This window comes from Sminthopsis crassicaudata, chromosome 3, assembly GCF_048593235.1.
Source record: "Sminthopsis crassicaudata isolate SCR6 chromosome 3, ASM4859323v1, whole genome shotgun sequence".
Classification (NCBI taxonomy): Eukaryota; Metazoa; Chordata; class Mammalia; order Dasyuromorphia; family Dasyuridae; genus Sminthopsis; species Sminthopsis crassicaudata.
The window spans coordinates 410,294,704-410,316,615 of record NC_133619.1 but is presented as its reverse complement, the minus strand read 5'-3'; the positions used below and the strand labels follow the sequence as shown (position 1 = coordinate 410,316,615).

At 34.6% G+C, this 21,912-nt stretch overlaps 1 protein-coding gene across 1 annotated transcript; it reads left to right on the top strand.

Annotated features, from left to right (window-relative positions):
* The first annotated feature begins 366 nt into the window (after positions 1–366).
* LOC141562745 (copine-2) lies at positions 367–2,381 on the top strand. Its single transcript, XM_074302819.1, has one exon. It carries the CDS (start codon positions 592–594, stop codon positions 2,227–2,229), a length of 1,638 nt encoding a protein of 545 aa, XP_074158920.1. The 5' UTR covers positions 367–591; the 3' UTR covers positions 2,230–2,381.
* Positions 2,382–21,912: the final 19,531 nt, after the last annotated feature.

Here is a 21,912-nt window from a genome sequence, read left to right as displayed (position 1 = left end):
GATGGCCTAGAAGATATATGCAAATTTGTAAGTTCCCTTCTTCACTCAATACCAACTAGCCTCAAAAATAACACTGGACTGATAAAAAACAAAAGGATTAGAAGCACAATTTAGCAGTTGAAGAGAATCTGGAATTTCAACAGAAAAGGTCAGTTCTGAGGGGAGGAAAAAAAAGATCAGCACAGACAGGGTTAGGTGCTAGCCTGTATACAATTGCTTGACAGTCTCTGTTCCTGAGGTTTTTTTTGTTTGTTTGTTTGTTTTGTTTTTTGTTTTGTTTTTTTTCCTAATAGATGTCAATTGACACAAATTTCATGCTTCTTGATAGCATCTACAATCATGTTAGGCTAGTAAAAATGGGGGTTATGTGGGCTGCGGCGTGAGCCCCGTCTCGGGAGTCCCACGGGCTCCTCGGGCCCGGAGGGAGCAATCCCCTCGGGGATGCCCCAGACGCACCGCTTGGGGGTCGTGGTGATCGCTCGGTGAGGCGGGGTCGGCACTCCGGACCCACGGCGTCTGCTGCGCCCGAGGGTAATCGGGAGCTCGGAGCCCAGGAGCGATTGTCAGGAACCGCTGCTGCCCCCAGCAGCCATGGCCTACACAATGGGCGCCAGCTCCCCTGCAGGGCCCATAGGGTCCCAGTACTGCGTATGCAAGGTGGAACTCTCTGTCAGTGGCCAAAACCTGTTGGACCGAGATGTCACTTCCAAGTCTGACCCCTTCTGTGTTTTATTCACTGAGAACAATGGCAAGTGGTATGAGTTTGACAGGACAGAAACTGCTATCAACAATCTGAATCCAGCATTTGCCAAGAAGTTTGTCATTGACTATCACTTTGAGGAAGTCCAGAAGCTCAAATTTGCCCTTTTTGATCAGGACAAGTCGAGTCTGCAATTGGATGAGCATGACTTTTTGGGCCAGTTCTCCTGTACTTTGGGAATGATCGTCTCCAGCAAGAAAATCACTCGGCCCTTGGTCTTGGTGAATGAGAAGCCAGCAGGGAAAGGCCTGATCACGATCACTGCCCAGGAACTGTCGGACAACCGAGTCATCACACTGAGCATGGCAGGCAGGAAACTGGACAAGAAGGACCTCTTTGGGAAATCGGACCCCTTTCTAGAGTTTTATAAGCCAGGAGATGATGGCAAATGGATGCTTGTTCACCGGACAGAAGTGATAAAGTACACTCTGGATCCTGTGTGGAAACCATTCACTGTGCCTTTGGTATCACTCTGTGATGGAGATCTGGAGAAACCTATTCAGGTCATGTGCTATGACTATGATAATGACGGTGGCCATGACTTCATTGGTGAGTTCCAGACTTCAGTGGTGAAGATGTGTGAGGCTCGAGATGGTGTTCCGCTAGAGCTAGAATGTATCAACCCTAAAAAACAAAAGAAGAAGAAGAATTATAAGAATTCAGGCATCATCATTATTCGTTCTTGTAAGATAACCCGGGATTATTCTTTCCTAGACTATATCCTTGGAGGATGCCAGCTTATGTTTACTGTCGGAATAGACTTCACAGCCTCCAATGGGAACCCTCGAGATCCCTCCTCTTTGCACTACATCAACCCCATGGGCACCAATGAGTACCTGTCAGCCATTTGGGCTGTTGGGCAGATCATTCAGGATTATGACTCGGACAAAATGTTCCCAGCTTTGGGATTTGGTGCCCAGTTACCCCCAGACTGGAAGGTTTCTCATGAATTTGCTATCAACTTCAACCCCACCAATCCCTTCTGTTCAGGTGTGGATGGTATTGCCCAGGCATATTCAGCGTGCCTCCCTCACATCCGCTTCTATGGACCCACCAACTTTTCCCCCATCGTCAACCATGTAGCTCGATTTGCCGCCCATGCTACGGAGCAACGGTCAGCTACGCAATATTTCATCCTCCTCATCATCACTGATGGTGTTATCAGCGATATGGATGAGACCCGCCATGCAGTGGTACAGGCTTCCAAGCTACCCATGTCCATCATTATTGTGGGTGTGGGCAATGCTGACTTTGCTGCCATGGAGTTCCTGGATGGTGATACTCGTGCTCTGCGTTCCCACACTGGCGAAGAGGCAGCTCGAGACATTGTGCAGTTTGTACCCTTTCGGGAATTCCGTAATGCACCTAAAGAAACCCTGGCTAAAGCTGTGCTGGCAGAGCTGCCCCAGCAAGTCGTGCAGTATTTCAAACATAAAAATCTGCCACCCAGCAACTGTGAACCTGCGTAAACTCCTGCAGCCTCCTTTCCCCTCTGACCAGCATCAGCATGTCAAACAAACCTCATTTCAGTCCCCAAGGAAAGTGCACGTGCAACATCGCCTTCCTCACTGGTGGCTATATATTTTTTTCTCTTTTAAACAAAAAGGACTTTTCATTTTTTTTTTTTTTTTAAATAATGGACAGTCTCCCTACTCTCTCCCAAACACAGCTGGATTTCTTTTGTCAAATTTGCCAAACCTGATGATACTACCAGGCCACACAGGGCCGCTTCTTTCTCCTCCCTACCATCATTTTCAAGTATTGAATGTAATTTGTATAATTTTAGTGGAATAATTATAAAATAATAAATTTTTACAATCAAAACTGGCTTTTTTCCAAGCAACTGTCTGTGATTTAAAAAACAAAAAAGGTATATCCATTACATATTTGTGTTAAGCTTATACTTCTCATGCTCTGTTCATTTTTTATACTATGTATAAGTTCTATTTGTTATACTCAGGTTAATAAACTCAGACATTCCCAAAAAAGAAAAAAAAAAAAAAAAAAAAAATGGATTCTTATTCATTTCAGAGTCCCTTTTTGACTCATGGATCCAAAGTTATCACTTAAGATTTCTTTTCAGCTTAAAAAGATCTTTTTGAGTACATCCAGCTTGCCTAACATGGAGCCTGCTACATCTTCTACAGTAGGAGTGACATAGCCTCTCTTGATTTCCTGTCAGTGTCTTTAAAAATGTTGAAAATTCCTTGTTCTTTTCTACCCATTTCTAGCTTAAAAGTCATGAACTGAACTGGTAAAAGGAGAAAAACAAAAACAAAAACATTTACTCTGCTCTCTATCTTACACTTGCTCCAAGAAATGGATCTGGGAGTGTTTGCTTCCCTTTGGGATTTTGTCATTATTTTCAAGTGTGACAAACTGAATTTCAAGTCATGAAGAACCTTGAAGACAAGTTTGCAGGTAGGGTGGTATACAGCCAGCTAGCTAACATGGAAAACCTGAGAAGTCAGATTGACTGTGACTCAAGCCCTAGGAGGGGATCTGGACTTGAAACTGGGAGACAATGCTGTATAAGAACTGAATAAAATTGTGAATTTCCCCTCTCAAAGGACTGAAATAGGTAAGGAAATTATGGTTCCCATGTGTTTCTCATTATACTTTCTGAGTTAAATATCCTTTTGTAATAGATCAGTCTTGTAAAAAATGTTTTAGGATTTATTGATTTCTATGTGTTACTTCTGTCTTCCTAATTTGATTTCTTTAAGCATGGGAAACATGTCTCCATACTTCTCCAGTATTACTTCCTGAAGCCAGCACAGACCTGATAACACAGTGGGTACTTTGTATAAACTGAATAAAAAGGGATTGATTTCTTATTTTTCTATTCCTTATCTTGGTTTAAAAAACTGAGACAATACAATTACCCTTGAGTAAATTGTGGACTCTTATCTTACAGGTACATCATCTGATGCTTTACATAAATTATAAATTTATTTAAATAGTGGTCTTATTACTTGGACGCCAGTGAAGTTTTTATTCCCACAAAAATTATTGTTGGTATATCTTCCTTAACCCTTCAATTGTACTAAATTCCCTTTGAAGTATTTGAGAGAAATGTAAGATAGAAAGAAAAAATAGAAGCATATAACTCCTGGTCTCTCATGGTATACCAACAGTCCTTACAAAGAAATATAAGAAAGAATTCAATGCAGACTCAATACAGTTTCACTTGATATCTGAATATTCACCTTTCCAACATGCATGTTATAACATTATTATTACCTCTTAGAAATCTTCATCAAGGGGAATATATTTTGGGGAAAATATAGGTATTTACTGAAGCTAGATTTCAAGTTATTCCAGGTCAATCTGCATTGCTAAGATGAATTACTATTTTGATATTATTTATTTTTAATGAATTCTAAAACATTTAATAAAAAGGGATCTTTTCTGAGTATGCTGGCTTCTGAATATGTTTTTTATCATGTCTCTAAAAGATTCATTTAATCTATTTTTTCAGCTTGTACATTTTTCTTTTTTGGCAAACATTCTCCTCAGAGCTTGGCCTTTTTTAGCTAATGACAAGACTATCTCTTGAGTCTTTAACTCACTTTATACTCTTGTTATTATTGGAGCCAGTCTGCAAAATTCTTTTTTTGTCTACTTGACTTTAATTTCTTCTGAATCAAAATCAAATTTCTTCTAGCATAAAATATGGAATATACCTTATATCGAAAAGATATTCATCTGTCATTTGAGTTACTTCCCTTGACACAGAACTATACATTCGCTGTTTAGTTTATGAAATCTTTCCAGCTAAATTGTAATTCTATATATAGACAAGCAAAATATTTGCAAACACTTGACATTTTATACATAGGAATGAAAAAACTCCGATAAAAAAGTAACCTGTGAATATGATGTAGCCCTTTACCTGTTTCACTTAATATGTCTCATGTGCCATAAACATTTTTTTTTCTATGAATGAAAAAGAAGATCCTGAGATTTACACAAAAAACATATCAATCTAAGGAATACTTCTTCAGCAAGTGTCTAAGACTATGTACTAAACAAAAGCTCACAAACGGGTGGAAATTTAGCCATCAGATTGTTGCCAAAGAAAACAAAAGCCATAACTCAAATTTTGGATTTGCTTAAGCTTTCTAATAATGATGTTGATTATTAGAGACTAAAATGCATCATGAACAATATTGCATTTTAGTCTCCTCAGGTTCATGAGATTAATAATGGTATAAAATGAGTTAAATTTCTGTTACTTAATCATAGATCCCTGATGCATAATAGTTTTCAGGATTATGAGCAGCTAATTAGTGACAACTAACAATATTTAATAGCACTTAAAGTGTTAGAAGTTTTTTTCTCTGGAAAAAGAGATACAAAGAAAAAGTTAAATTATAAAATACCATAATTTGCTTTATAGGTGATACTAGGAATTAATATTAATATGATATTATGAAATATCTCATAGAAGAGAGGACTGTGGGAAAAACAAGGAAGACCTCAGCTCAAGTCTGACTTTTCATCAATACTAGCAGGATGATATTGGGTTAGTCTCTTTATCTCTTGTTATTCCCAGGCAATTGAAACTATAAATTTCAAAGCAAATGATCTGCATTTATGAAAGAAATTTTCTTATCAAGAATTCCATATGAAAATACATGTACAGATCCCACACTAATGTTGAACAATAATAACAATAGCAACAAAATCCATATAAACAAATATTAATATTTCAGGTCTATAACAGAAATAATTACAGCATTTCATGCAACAAAATGCTGGAATATTTGCCCATTTATTATTAGGTGTTGAGTACCTCTTCAAAAAAGTCTCTATATTTTACATCTGTCATGTTTTTGCCAGGTCATTTTATATTATAAATTCTTTAGAAATCAAAACATATATAGTATTTTCATCCCATTATTTAAACTTTTTAAACTTTGTAGAAGTATCTCCAAAAAATTAGTAACCAACAGTAAAGGCATCCTTAGAAAATGAAAATAGCCAAATTTTCAGTATTAAAATTTCTGAATATTAAGATAATATCTTCTATTTAGTGATATACTGAAAAAGATTAATTCAGATTGTTGAACTAGTCTTCTGACAGTTGAGCTAAAAGGACAGAATGTTTAGGATTTTTCTATAATAAGTAGGGTTAAAAGCATAAATGGATTAAGTTTTCAAGTATACAACCAATGGTTTAAAAATAAGCATTAAAATTAATAGTTAAGTTTTCATTTATATGTAACATGTCAACTTTTTAATTAATGCTCATTTTCTTCTAAAAACACAGTAAATCCTTTTTAATACAATTACACATTTTTTTTTGTTTCATTTGATAAAAATAATTCACTTTAATCACTTTTTTTTTCTCTATCTCCACCTGGCCCATTTTATCTTCTACTGGAAAATCCTCTTATTCATTTGCTTCAATGGAGCTTGAATAAAGGTTGTTTAAACTAGCTCACCTTTCTTATCTCCCTTGTGTTTTTCCATAATCCTTCCTTCTACTATAAAGGCAGGATAGCTTCCTTCTCAATGTATCTTTCAGCAAGAGGAGAAATCTTAACCTTTTATTAAATAAACTGAACAAATTAGACTTTAAATCCATATTCTCCCTGGTTTTGTGAAATATATTAAATTCTTTTATAAACTTTGAGCAACTTGGCTGGACTTGAGGGCTATCCATTATTTTGCAATATGTGATTTAGACATAGTACCACAACATAATAACAAAGTTGAAGTTAATTGTATCACAAAAACAAGGATTCCTAATATTATGAACTACATGCTCTCTTGTGTTATGCTGACTTTTCCTCTCTTCTCATCTCCTATCCACTAATAATAATTTGGTCAATTTAGAAAAATGTATTCATCAGGGAATAAAAGCAAAAATATTAATTAAGCATTGAACATAGTTTTGTTTTTTTTTAATAGTAGCATTTTATTTTTAAAACATGTGCTAAATTAGTTTCCAGTTTTCATCCTTGTGAAACGTTATGTTCCAAATTTTTGCCCTCTCTTTCTTCCACCCTCTTCCCTAGACAGCAAGTAATCCATTATTGAACATAGATTTTTAATGCACATGAAAGTGCCCTCTTTCTACATTAAAAAAATTAATAAGTTCCTTAATTTGTATATTATTAGCTTCCTAAATCTCAATATTGAATAGACTTTTCATAATATTTAATAAACAAAATATTTCTTATTGTTGCCATGGGTACTATAATACATATCTGTTGACCACAGCATCTGTGGAAACTCTATTATGTACTCAGTTCTCTGGGAAGCTTCTGATGTACTAGGAGCTACTGTTTCTTTTCGACCCCTATTTTTCAACTCTACTTTTTTATCTGCTTCTACCTATAAACTCTGGACATCTCATACCCTGGGAATGGTCATTGTCCTAGTAGGAAAAATATCAAAAGCTGTGAGCTCAGGCAAAATCTTGCCTAGAATACAGCTTTTCTGGGGTTACTAATGCATCTCTTCTGTTCTTCCACTTCTGTGACTCTGATCTTTTCATCCTTTGAAGTTTTTGGTAATGCATTGCCTCCTCAGACTTTTCAGGACCAACTATGATTTTTTTTCCCATTTGGTATCTGCATTCTTATTCTCATTTACTCATTATTTTAATCTTCTGCTTTTCTCAGATTTTCTATATCTGCATATGTCATGACTTCCTTTCTATTGCATTTCTAACTCATTGTTTTTTCCTGCTCTTTGATCCACAAGACCCTTTAGAATCTTGTTTACCTCTTTAATTTGTGATTTCTTATATGACCTATATGGGGCAGTTAGGGGGTACAGTGTTTAAAGAACCTGGGTTGGAAGGAAGAGGACACATTTCCTGAGTTCAGATCTATTCTAAAACACTTACGAACTATGTTATTCTAGGAAAGTCATTTAACTTTTTTGCCTCCGTTTCCTTATTTGTAAAATGAGCTGGAAAAGACAATGGCAATTCATTCAAATATCTTTGCTAAGAAAACTCCAAAAGGGGTCACAAACAGTGTCCATATACCATATAATATATCATATACTATACAATTATAGAATAGTCCACTACAAAATATGTCCAATAATTCTTACTTTCCTACCATGAATCAGCTTTCTCAATCCTGGGCTTTTTGTCTATTATCTTCAAACTTTAGAAACTCTTAATTCCACTAATTGCAGAAAGGAATAAAAACACAGAGTCTTGTGAACAAAATATTTGTAATATGATGAAAAAGATAAATATTAACAGGAAAGGAAAACTACACAGATATAGAATTTCCAAGTGTCACTCTTTGCTACCAAAACTTTAAAGATTTTATTTCTTGGAAGATTCAATTAAGAGTTCCATGCCTAACCATCCTATATGTAGTTCTATCCAATTTCATAACCCTTTTGCTTGTGCTCTTTATTTAATTCACTTTTTATTATCACTACAAAATCCCATGATTACTCCTGTTTCTTTGTATGTGTCCATGGCATTTCATCTACTTAGAATCAATTTTCCACTCCCTGACTCCTAAAACAATTCTACTCCTCCTCTTCAGTTCAATTGTTGATATTTAAAATTCAAGATAATGAAAGATTGCCTCTCACAGAAGGATGGTCCTTCTAGCTACACTTCTGCTTTCCTTGTTGATCTGGATCCATAAACCAAAAGCTCCATTCTCCTGCAAGTGCTGGCTCAGGACTCCTTCATCCCTGCAGCACAGCTGGGCCTGGTGTACTTAATCAGCTAAGTTTCACTCCATAATTGGCAAACAAGTAACAAAATCAGAAGCTGAAGTGAAGATAGAAGCACCATCCTCCCATCCCATGATTAGAAGTGCTTGCATTAATACTTCTTATTAAATAAAAAGGAACCTTCAAAGAACAAACAAGTCAACCATAGAAACTTACTATGATAAAATGGACAATAGGAATTAATCTTCAGAAGAGGACATTGAAGTAAAGAAAAAAAAAATAAAATAAGGTTCTTCAGATGAGAGGGTCTTAAAAATAGAACAACAATTGAGATCTTTAGTCCTAGAGGTGGAGCCAAGATGGCAGAGAGGATACACACAAATTTGTAACCTCCCTTCTTCCCTCATTACCAATTAGTTAAATCAGCCTCAAAAATAATGCTGGACTGATAGAAACCACAAGGATTAGAAGCACAACATACCAGCTGAAGACAATATCTAGTCTCTACAGAAAAGTCATTTCCAAAGGGAGGAAGAAAAAAGGCCAGCACAGACAAAGCTGGGTGCTAGCACACTGTGCCGATCAGGCTGGGGAGAACTCTGGGATCAGAGAAGCCACTGAGAAAGAGGAATCTGACACAGGCTGTTAGCTCTTCTCTGCTTATAAAACAGCAGTTCAGAAGAGAAATCAAGCCACTTTAAAATATAAAGCCAGATCCGAGAACCACCCCAATCAGGAAGTGACCTAACAGACCTCAGCACGGCTGTAAAACCGACTTCTGCTGTCCAGGGCTTCACCTTGGGGTAGGTAAGAGCCTGAAGAGTGGGGACACAGCCCAAGACAAAATCTAATCCACCTAGGGCCAGGCTTGGCCTGAATCTGGGCAACTCTAGCAGCCTTGGAATTCCCATAGAAGCAGAACTCCCAGAGAAGCAGAACCTTTGAAGTAGGGACTGCAATTTCCGGGCAGACACTTCCACTTTAAGCGCAGGGGCTTTTCAAGTCAGCTGCTGATATCCACACCCCACAGGAAACATTGGCTGGGGTTTGTGTTGGATTTACTATTCAGTCTTAAACCTCAGGGAAGTTGCTAGGACACACAGCAGGGTCCTTCACTGGGCAACCCTCACAGCACCGCCATATCACCTCTGAGGCATTTCCAGGGAGGGGGGAGGGGAACTCTTTCCCAGAGCTCTGTCTTAGCTCAGGCACAGGAGCCGCTGCATCCAATCAGTCTGGGAGGAAGCTGGTAAATAAATAAATAAATAAACTTCTTACCCCAAGGACAGACCCCCAAAAATTTTTAAAAATGAGTAAAAAGCTGAAGAGAACTATTGATTCCTTCTACACAGAGAAAGAGTGGGTATCCAACGCCAAGGAAGTTAACAGCAGAGAGTCAGCAGATAACACTCTAAAGGGGAACAATACCTGCCTCCCATCACATAACTCTCTCCTAGAAAAGACTATTAAAAATTAGGAGAGTTTGAAGAAAAATGGGAAAAGGAAAGAGAAGCTTTGATAGAGAATAACAATGTCCTGAAATTTGAGTTGGGGAAAAAAAAAAAAAGAGATTTCACAGGAGATGCAGGGAAGCAAAATTTGTGAATTAGAAAAGGTTAAAAAATCACAGGAAAGTAGGATTTCTGAATTGGAAAAGATAAAAAAGTCTCAATAAAGAAGGATTTCTGAATTGGAAAAAGAAAATAACTCTAAAAAAAATTAGGGAAATGGAAAAAATTTCAATAGAGCAAAATGATTCATTTAAAAACTCAATTGGGCAAATACAACAAGAACTAAAAAATGTGAATGAAAAAAATAACTCATTAAAAATCAGGACTGAACAAATAGAAATGAATGATTCATTGAGAAACCCAGAATTAGTCAAACAAAACAAAAAAAAAAAAAAAACAAAAAAAAAAAAGGAAAGGTGGAGAATAACATCAAATACTTACTGGGAAAATCTATAGACCTGGAAAATAGATCTAGGAGAGATAATCTGAGGATCATTGGACTTCCCGAAAACTATGATCAAAAAAAGAGCCTAGATTCTATATTACAGGAAATCATCAAAGAGAACTGTCCAGAGATAATAGAAACAGAAAGGAAAACAGGTGTTGAAAGAATTCATCAAACACCTTCTGAAAAAGACCCTAAAAAAAGAACTCCATGGAACATTGTGGCTAAGCTGCAGAACTCTCAAACAAAGGAAAAAAAATATTGCAAGCAGCTAGAAAAAAGCAATTCAAATATCAATGTGTCACAATAAGGGTCACTCAAGATCTGGCTGCCTGCACATTAAAAGATCGAGGGGCCTGGAAGCTGATATTCTGAAAGGCAAAAGATCAAGGACTGCAACCAAGAATAAACTACCCAGCTAAGTTTAGCATTTTCTCCCATGGAAGAAGATGGTCATTCAATGAAACAAAGGAATTACATTTGTTTCTAAGAAAAAAACCAGACTTAAATAAAAAATTTGATCTACATCCACAAGACTGAAGAGAAACAGAAAAAGGGACACAGAACCCTTGAGAACTGTACCTCTGTGGTGGATATATAGAAAGTCCACATGGATAATTTAATTTTACTGATATAAAAAAAAGGGGGGGAGTAGTAAAGGGAAGGGGGTATTATCAGAAAAAGGGGAAGGAGTGATAAAAAGAGGGAAACTACATCCCAGGAAGTGGCATAGAAAATATACCGTATCTGAGGGAATTTAGAGAGGGGGAGAAACATTGTGTGAATCTTGCTCTCATCAGAAGAGGCTCAAAGAGTAAATAATTAACATTTATTTTTTAGAGAATTCTCTCTCACCTCATTAAAAGGGGTGAGAGGAAAAGGGAAAAGGAAAAGGGGAATAAGGGAAGGGACTTGGAAGGAAGGGGGAGGGATACTAAAAAGGGAGGGCTGTGCATCACAAGTGGGGTCTATAAATTAAATATTAGGAAAGGGGTTCAGGGTGGGTCAAGGGAAAAAAGCATAATCTGGGGATAATATGATGGCAGGAAATACAGAATTAGTAATTTTAACTGTAAATGTAATGGCATGAACTCTCCCATCAAATGGAGACGGATAGCAGACTGGATAAAAAGTCATAACCCTACAATATGTTGTTTACAGGAAACACACTTAAAGCAGGGCAATACATACAGAATAAAGGTAAAAGGTTGGAGCAGAATCTATTATGCTTCAGGTAAAGCCAAAAAAGCAGGTGTGCCATCCTTATCTCAGGTCAAGCAAAAGCAGAATTTGATCTCATTAAAAGAGATAAGAAAGGCAACTATATCGTGCTAAAAGGTAGCATAAACAATGAAGCCATATAAATACTAAACATATATGCACCAAATGGTATAGCATCTAACTTTCTAAAGGAAAAGTTAAGAGAGTTGCAAGAAGAAATAGATAGTAAAACTATAATAGTGGGAAATCTCAACCTTGCCCTCTCAGATTTAGACAATTCAAACCACAAAACAAATAAGAAAGAAATTTTAAAAAGGAAATAGAACATTAGAAAAACTAGGTATGATAGACCTTTGGAGAAAACTGAATGGCAATAGAAAGGAATATACTTTCTTCTCAGCAGTTCATGGAACCTATAAAAAAATTGACCATATATTAGGACATAAAGATATCAAAATTAAATGCAGGAAAGCAGAAATAATAAATGCCTTCTTCTCAGATCACAATGCAATAAAAACTACATTCAATAAGAAGTTAGGGGTAAATAGACCAAAAAGTAATTGGAAACTATAAACTCATCTTAAAGAATGACTGGGTGAAACAGCAAATTATAGAAACAATTAATAATTTCACCCAAGATAATGACATTGATGAGACATCATACCAAAATCTGTGGGATGCAGCTAAAGTGGTAATAAGGGAAAATTTTATATCTTTAGAGGCTTATTTGAACAAAATAGAGAAAGAGAAGATTAATGAATTTGGCCTGCAACTTAAAAAGCTAGAAAAAGGCCAAATTGAAAACCCCCAACCAAAAATCAATGTTGAAATACAAAAATTAAAAAGAGAAATCAATAATATTGAAAGTAAAAAAAAATTGAATTAATAAATAAAAGCAAGAGTTGGTTTTATGAAAAAGCCAATAAAATAGATAAACCTTTGGAAAATCAGATCAGAAAAAGGAAAGAGGAAAATCAAATTGTTAGTCTTAAAAATGAAAAGGCGGATCTTTCCACCAATGAAGAGGAAATTAGAGAAATAATATGGAGTTACTTTGCCCAACTTTAGGCCAATAAATTTGATAACTTAAGTGAAATGGATGACTTCCTCCAAAAATATAGGCTTCCTAGATTAACAGAGGAGGAGATAAACTGCTTAAATAGTCCCATTTCAGAAAAATAAATAGAACTAGCAATTAATCAACTCCCCAAGAAAAAAATCCCCAGAACCAGATGGATTTACATGTAAATTTTACCAAACATTTAAAGAACAATTAGCCCTAATGCTATATGAACTATTTGAAAAAATAAGGGATAAAGGAGTCCTGCCAAACTCCTTTTATGACTCAGACATGGTACTGATACCTAAACCAAGTAGATCAAAAACTGATAAAGAAAACTATAGACCAATTTCCTTAATGAATATTGATCCTAAAATCTTAAATAAGATATTATTAAAAAGACTTCAGAAACTCATCCCCAGGATAATACACTATGATCAAGTAGGATTTATACAAGGAATGAAGGGCTGGTTTAATATTAGGAAAACTATTAGTATAATTGACCATATTAATAATCAAATTAATAAAAACCATATGATCATCTCAATAAATGCAGAAAAAGCATTTGATAAAATCCAACATCCATTCCTATTAAAAACGCTTGAGAGTATAGGAATAAATGGACTATTCCTTAAAATAGTTAGGACTGTATATTTAAAACTGTCAGTAAGCATGTAATTGGGATAAAATGGAATCTTTTGCAGTAAGATCAGCAGTGAAACAAGGTTGCCCACTATCACCATTATTATTCAATATAGTATTAGAAATGTTAGCCTTGGTAATAAGAGTCGAGAAAGAGATTAAAGGAAAAAGAGTGAGTAATGAGGAAATCAAACTGTCACTCTTTGCAGATGATATGATTGTATACTTTGAAAACCCCAGAGATTCTAATAAAAAGTTATTAATAAGAATTCACAACTTTAGCAAAGTTGCTGGATACAAAATAAATCCACATGAATCCTCAGTTTTATACATCACCAACAAAATGCAACAGCAAGAGATAGAAAGAGAAATTCCATCCCAAACAAATGTTGAGAGTATAAAATACTTGGGAATCCATCTACCAAAGAAAAGTCAGGAATCATATGAGCAAAATTCTGAAACACTTGCCACAAAAACAAAGTCAGTTTTAAATAATTGGAAAGACATCCAGTGCTCATGGATAGCCTGTGTGAATATAATAAAGATGATAATCCTCCCCAAACTAATCTATTTATTTAGTGCTATATCAATCAGACTCCTAAGAAAGTATTTCAGTGACCTAGAAAAAATAACAACAAAGTTCATATGGAAAAATAAAAGGCTGAGAATTTAAAGGAAATTAATGAAAAAAAAGTCAGATGAAGGTGGTCTAGGTGTACCTGATCTAAAACTATATTATATAGCAGCAGTCATCAAAAACATTTGGGATTGGCTAAGAAATAGACTGGTCGATCAGTGGAACAGATTAGGTACAAAGGACAAAAAAGGGTATAACTATAGCAATCTAGTGTTTGATAAACTCAAAGATACCAACATTAGGGATACAAATGCATTATTTAAAAAAATGTTGGGAAAACTGGAAATTAGTATGACATAAATTAGATATGGACCCACACTTAATACCATATACCAAGATAAGATCAAAATGGGTCCATGATTTAGGCATAAAGAATGAGATCATAAATAGATTAGAGGAACAGAAAATAGTCTACCTCTCAGACCTGTGGAGGAGGAAGGAATTTATGACTAGAGAAGAACTAGAGATCATTATTGATCACAAAATAGAAGATTTTGATTACATCAAACTAAAATTTTTCTGTACAAACAATACTAATGCAAACAAGATTAGCAGGGAAGTTACAAACTGGGAAATATTTTTACAATTAAAGTTTCTGATAAGGGGCTCATTTCCAAAATATATAGAGAATTGATCCTAATTTATAAGAAACCAAACCATTCTCCAATTCATAAATGGTCAAGGGATATGAACATACAATTCTCAGATGATGAAATTGAAACTATATCCACTCATATGAAGGAATGTTCCAAATCACTACTGATCAGAGAAATGCAAATTAAGACAACTCTGAGATATCCCTACACACCTGTCAGATTGGCTAAGATGACAGCTACAAATAATGATGAATGTTGGAGGGGATGTGGGAAAACTGGGACACTAATGCATTGTTGGTGGAGTTGTGAAAGAATCTGGCCATTTTGGAGAGCAATCTGGAACTATGCCCACAAAGTTATCAAAGTGTGCATACCCTTTGATCCAACAGTACTACTACTGGGCTTATAACCCAAAGAAACACTAAAGGGGGAAAGGGACCTGTATGTGCCAAAATGTTTGTGGCAGCCCTTTATGTAGTGGCTAGAAACTGGAAGATGAATGGATGTCCATCAATTGAAGAATGGTTGGCTAAATTATGGTATATGAAAGCTATGGAATATTATTGCTCTGTAAGAAATGACCAACAGGATGAATTCAGAAAGTCTTGGAGAGACTTGCATGAACTGATACTGAGTGAAATGAGCAGAACCAGAAGGTCACTATACACTTCAACAACAATACTGTATGAAGATGTATTCTGATGGAAGTGAATATCTTCAACATAAAAAAGATCCAACTCACTTCCAGCTGATCAATGATGTACAGAAACAACTACACCCAGAGAAGGAACACTGGGAATTGAATGTAAAATATTAGCACTACACTCTATCTACCCAGGTTACTTATAACTTTGGAATCCAATACTTAACATGCAACAAGAAAATTGGATTTACACACATATATTATATCTAGGTTATACTGTAACACATGGAAAATGTATGGGATTGCCTGTCATCTAGAGGAGGGAGTAGAGGGAGGGTGGGAAAATCTGTAAAAATGAATACAAGGGATAATGTTATAAAAAAAATTACTCATGCATATATACTTTCAAAAAATGTATAATTATAAAATTAATAAAATAAAAGAAACATACACAAATAGTAAAATGGATACTAACTAGTTTTTGGAGCCAAGTGGGATTCTACTCACATGGCAAACACAATTACTCATCTTGGGAAAGTGGGTAGGAGATGATCAGGATACATTACAATACCAGAATTCATTACTGTTATGATGAACTTAGGCACAGGGAACATGAAAACATATTGCTGATTGTGGAAACCCTAAAATGTCGATCTCTGTAGTTCAAACTTACTTTTTCACAGACATAAAGTATCTTTTGATGGTTTTTGAGCAGGAAAATAAAATGTTTAAAAACAAAAAACAAACAAACAAAAAAGAGATCTTTAGTTTTGTTTCATAAGAAGGAGACTAGTGAGCTACCCTCCAGTCCTAGGTCAGAATGCAAATTCTGGGAAACCAGGCTGTTCCTAGAAAGAGAAGGCAAAGCTACTCCATAAAAACACAAAAAGTCCCTGTGTTCAAAGCCATGCTTAGAGATACACAGGAAGCTTGGAACAGCATCTCCTTTAACCCAGGAGCAGAGTTCTACAATAAAAAGTAAAAAAAAAGAGGGAAAAAAAAGGAAATAAAATGAAAGAGAAAAGAACCTTGACCATAGAAAGCTACTATGATGACAGGAAAGACTAAAACATCAGCTCAGAAGAAGTCAAAATGTACACAGAGGAAATCAAAAAGAGTTATATGAATTAGTCTCAAGCCCAAAAAAAGGTTCTTGGAAATGCTCATTAAAAAAAAAATCCTTTTAAAAGTAAATAAGAGAGGTAGAAAAAAAAAAAAAAAAGGAAGAAAGAAATGAGAGGTATACAACTAAGAAAAGGAAAGCAATTCCTTAAAAAATACAATGGACCAAATGGAAAAAAAAAAAAAAGTCCACTGAAGACAACACCATCTTGAAAAACAGAGTTAATAAAATGTAAAAAAAGATACAAATGCTAATTTAAGAAAATAACACATTAAATACATGAATGGGGCAAATGGAAGATAATGACTCAATGAGACATCAAGAATCAAACAAACTAAAAAGAATGAAAAAGTAGAAGTAAATATAAAATTACTCATTAGAAAAGCAGCCAACCTGGAAAATAGATAAAGAGAAGACAATTAAAAAAAATTGGTCTACCTGAAGTTTTTAAGCAAAGAAAAATCTTAGACAGCATTATTCTAGAGATCATCAAAGAACACTGCCCTGGTATTCTAGCACCAGGGGGAAATAGTAATTGAAAGAATGCATCAATCACTTTTGGAAAGAAATCCTGCAAGGAAAACCCCAAAGACGGCTGCCAAACTCCAGAATTGTAATCTCAAGGAAAATTACTGCAAGCTTCCAGAAAAAAAGCAATTCAAATATCAAAGAGCCACAGTCAGGATTATCAGGCTCTGGCAGCATCTACAATAAAGAATCAGAGAGTCTGGATATTAAATTCTAGAAGGCAAAAGACCTGGGGTTACAATCAAGAATTAACTACCCAGCAAAACTGAGCATTACCTTTCAAGGGAGGAGATAGAACTTCAATAAAATAAGAGTATTGCAATCATTTCTATCTGTGTCAAATGGAATTTGGTAGGACTCCTTTTTTCCCTAGCTTTTCAAATAGTTTGCATAGTATTAGAATTAATTATTCTTTAAATGTTTGGTAGAATTCATTTGTACATCCATCTGGCCCTGGAATTTTTTTTTCTTAGAGAGTTGATTAATAGCTTGCTCTATTTCTTTTTCTAAAATGGAACTATGTAAGTAATGTATTTCCTCTTCTGTTAATCTGGGCAATTTATATATTTTATAGATATTCCTCCATTTTATTTAGATTATCAAATTTATTAACATAAAGTTGGACAAAATAACTACAAATTATTGCTCTAATTTCCTCTTCATTGGTGGAAAGTTCTCCTTTTTCATTTTTGAGACTAACAATTTGATTTTTTTCTTTCCTTTGTTCTAATAAAATTAATGAAAGGTTTATCTATTTTGTTGTTTCTTCAGGATTTATCATTTTCTTTTTCTGTCATGTTAATATGAGAGTTTGAGATGATATCTCAGAGTTGTTTTAATTTACCTTTCTTTAATCACTAACGATTTAGAGGATTTTTTCATATGAGTAGATGACTTTAATATCTTTACCTAAAAACTGACTGTTCATATCCTTTTACCATTTATTAACTGGAAAATAACTTCTATTCTTATAAATTTGACTCCATTATCTTTATATTTAAGTAATAAGATATTGTTATAAGTAAAAAGAAAATTGCTATAATTTTTTTATGCTTATGATTGTTAACCATGTATTCTTCTCCCTCTTATTTTTCAATTTCTCCTCTCTCTTCTTTCATCCTGTCCCTTCTCCAAAGTATTTTGCTTCTGACTACTACCTTCCCCAATTGGCCTGCCCTTCTTTCAGCCCCCTCTCACCCTCTTATCCCCTTTGCATTTTACTTCTTTAAAAGGTAAGATAGATTTCTACACACAACTGAGTGTGTGATTTCTTCTTTGAAGCAATTCTGAAGATATTAAGGTTCAAGTGTTGCCTGACACTCCACTCATTTTTCCCCATTATTTTTAAGTTCTTTTGAACTTTTTTTAAGCTGAGATGATTCATACCATTCTACCTCTACCTCTTCCTTTTCCCTTCTTCTCATGCATCTTTCTTTCTTATATTTAATTTTGTTTTTAAATATAATCTCATTATAGTTTATTCATACACATTACCTTTGTCTATAGATATTCTATTTCTAACTGCCTTAATAATCATAAAGTTCGTAGGAGTTATACTTTGCTTCAACTATTCTGGAGAGCAATTTGGAGTATATCTTTTGACCCAATAATGCTATTACTGGGTCTATATTCCAAGGAAATCATAAATGAGGGGAAAGGACCCATATGTTCAAAAATGTTTCTAGCACCTCCTTTTTCTGGTAGCAAAGAACTGGAAAATGAGTAGATGTACATCAATTGAGGAATGGCCAAACAACTTGTGGTTTATGAAGATAATGGACTATTATTATTCTATAAAAATGATGAAGCTGATTTTAAAATTGCCTGGAAAGATTTACATGAACTGATGATGATATTAGTAAAACAAGCAGAACCAAGGATATATTGCACACAATAACAGCAACAGTGTGAAATTATCAACTATGAAAGTCTTGGTTCTTCTCAATAAGTGGCTCAGTGAGCCAAAATAATCCCAATAGACCTGGACGGAAAATGCCACCTTCATCAAGAAAAAAGTACAATGTTTAGTAAATTGTAAATAAACAAAAGTTAGTTTACTTCTTTTTCTGTTTTTTTTTCCTCCCATGGTTTTTCCTTTTGCTCTGATTTTTCTCTTCCACCATGATTCATAAAGCAACATGTGTTAAAAATTAGGGAAAAAAAGAGGGACAGAAAGGAGTGCATATTTTTCTTAGCAGTATATGGAACCTACACAAAACCTGATCATATATTAGGGCATAAAACCCTCACAATCAAATGCAGAAAGGCTTAAAAAGTAAATGCTTCTTTTAAGACCATGATAAAATAAAATTATTTTTAATAAGAGGCTAGGGAAAGATAGACTAAAAACCAATTTGGAATTAAATGATTTAATTCTAAATTATGAATGGGCCAAACAACAAATCACAGTAAAATTGGTAATTTAATTCAAAAGAATGACTGAGACAATGCATCAAACCTATAGGATGCAGTCAAAGCAGTTCTTAGGGAAAATTTTATATCTCTATTTGTTTTAGGATAATTGATCATGCTATGGAGCTCAAAGAGGGGACTTTGTGAAATTCTAGTCTATAGATGCCTTTTTAATAGCAATTTACTTTTAAAATATATCAATTTAAAAATTTAAGAAAGGGATTATACTTGTCATGTTCCCATTAGAAATGTAAACAGTTTAACTTTATTGAATCCCTTATTTTTTTTTTATTTCACGTTTGCACTTTTATCCTTCACAGAAAGAAGTCTTGTATTGAAAAGTAATTTTCCAATTAGCATTAGTGTTTTCATCAGGAATATTTGAAAATCCTCTATTTCATTAAATATTCATTTTTCTGATGAAGAAATTTACTTAGTTTTGTTGGGCAGGTGATCCTTGGTTGTAATCCTAGCTCCTTTGCTCTGTGAAATATCACATACCAAACCTATGTGATATTTAAACTTTTGTTAGACTAATTCTGGCTCCATGATATTTAAATTGTTTCTAGCTGCTTTTTAATATTTTCTTCCTGATATTGAAATTTGATTTTAATATTTCTTGGAGTTTTTATTTTGGGATCTCTTTCAGAAAGTGTCTAATTATTTCTTTTTCTAGTTCTGGATATCAGAGACATTTTTCTTGATACTTTCTTGAAGTATTATTTCATGGCTTCTTTTTTTGAGTCTTTATTTTTGAATTTTTTTAATTTACACCCAGTTATGCATAAAATCAACATATTTTTGGTTATACATGTACATTTCTATTTTTTGCACATTTTTTATGAATCATGTTGGAAGAGAAAAATCAAAACAAAAGGAAAAACCACCAGAAGGAAAAAAAAAACAGAAAAAAAAATAAACATAACATGTATTAGTTTACATTCAGGTTCCATAGTTCTCCCTTTCAATGCAGATGGTACTTTCCATCCAGGGTTTATTGGGATTGCCTTGAGTCAATGACTTGAGAAGAACCAAATCTATCATAGTTGATTATCGCACAATCTTGCTATTATTGTGCACAATGTATTCCTGATTCTGCTTGTTTTGCTCAGCATCAGTTCATGTAAACCTTTCCAGGCCTTTCTAAAGTCATCCTGTTTATTATTATTATAGAACAATAATATTCCATTACTTTCTTATCCCATAAATTATTTAGCCATGTCCCAATTGATGGGTATCTACTTATTTTTCAGTTTTTCAGAGCTCCTATAAATATTTTTGCAAGATAAGCTTTTTTGTTTTGTTTTGTTTGTTTGTTTGTTTTTCCCTTCCTTTATTATTTCTTTGAAATACCTACCTAGTACTGGCAGTACTAGACCAAAGAGTATATAGAGTTTGATAGCCCTTTGGGAATAGTTCTAAATTGCTATCCAGAATGGATGGATTATTTCACAATGTATTTAATGTCCCAGTTTTCCTTCATGCCCTGCAACATGTATCACTAGCTTTTCTTGTCATTTTAACCAGTATGAGAGTTGGAGGTGCTACCTCAGAGTTGTATTAATTTGTATATCTGTAATCAATAGTGATTTAGAGCATTTTTTCATATGACTATAGATGGCTTGAATTTAGTTATCTGAAAATTGTTTGTTCATATCCTTTGACCTCTTATTAATTGGGGAATGACTTATATTTTTTGTAAATTTGACACAGCTCTTTACATATTTTAGAAATAAAGTCTTTTGTCAGAAATATTGGCTGTCCCATTCTGGAGACCAATTTGGAACTATGCCCAAAAAGTTATCAAACTGTGCATACCCTTTGACCCAGCCATACTACTACTGAGCTTATATCCAAAAGAAATACTAAAGAAGGGAAAGGGACCTGTATGTGCCAAAATGTTTGTGGCAGCTCTTTTTGTTGTAGCTAGAAACTGGAAGTTGAATGGATGCCATCAATTGGAGAATGGTTGGGTAAATTATGGTATATGAAGGTTATGGAATACTATTTTTCTGTAAGAAATGACCAGCAGGAGGAATACAGAGAGGCTTGGAGAGACTTACATCAACTGATGCTGAGTGAAATGAATAGAACCAGAAGATCGCTGTACACTTCAATGCTGTATGAAGAGGTATTCTGATGGAAGTGGAAATCTTCAACATAAAGAAGATCCAACTCACTTCCAGTTGATCAATGATGGACAGAAATAACTACACCCAGAGATGGAACACTGGGTAGTGAATGTAAATTGTTAGCACTACTGTCTATCTACCCAGGTTACTTATACCTTTGGAATCTAATACTTAATGTGCAACAAGAAAATGGTATTTACACACATATATTGTATCTAGGTTTTATTGTAACACATGTAAAATGTATGGGATTGCCTGTCATTGGCGGGAGGGAGTAGAGGGAGGGGGGATAATTTGGAAAAATGAATACAAGGGATAATATTATAAAAAATTACTCATGCATATATACTGTGAAAAAAATTCTAAATAAAAAAAGAAATACAATGGGGAGTGTAAATAGGGGAGTAGGGGACAGTTTTTTCTAGTTTGGCTCTAGTCAATATACAGGTAAATGATTTTACTCAACATTCTATTTGGTATGCTATGCCTTTTACTTTCTTATGCCTTCCCTAAATCATCACAATTAAAATATTCCTTGTA

Coding starts and splice junctions, on each gene's coding strand:
- LOC141562745 (XM_074302819.1), top strand. CDS start 592: ATGGCCTACACAATGGGCGCCAGCTCCCCTGCAGGGCCCATAGGGTCC.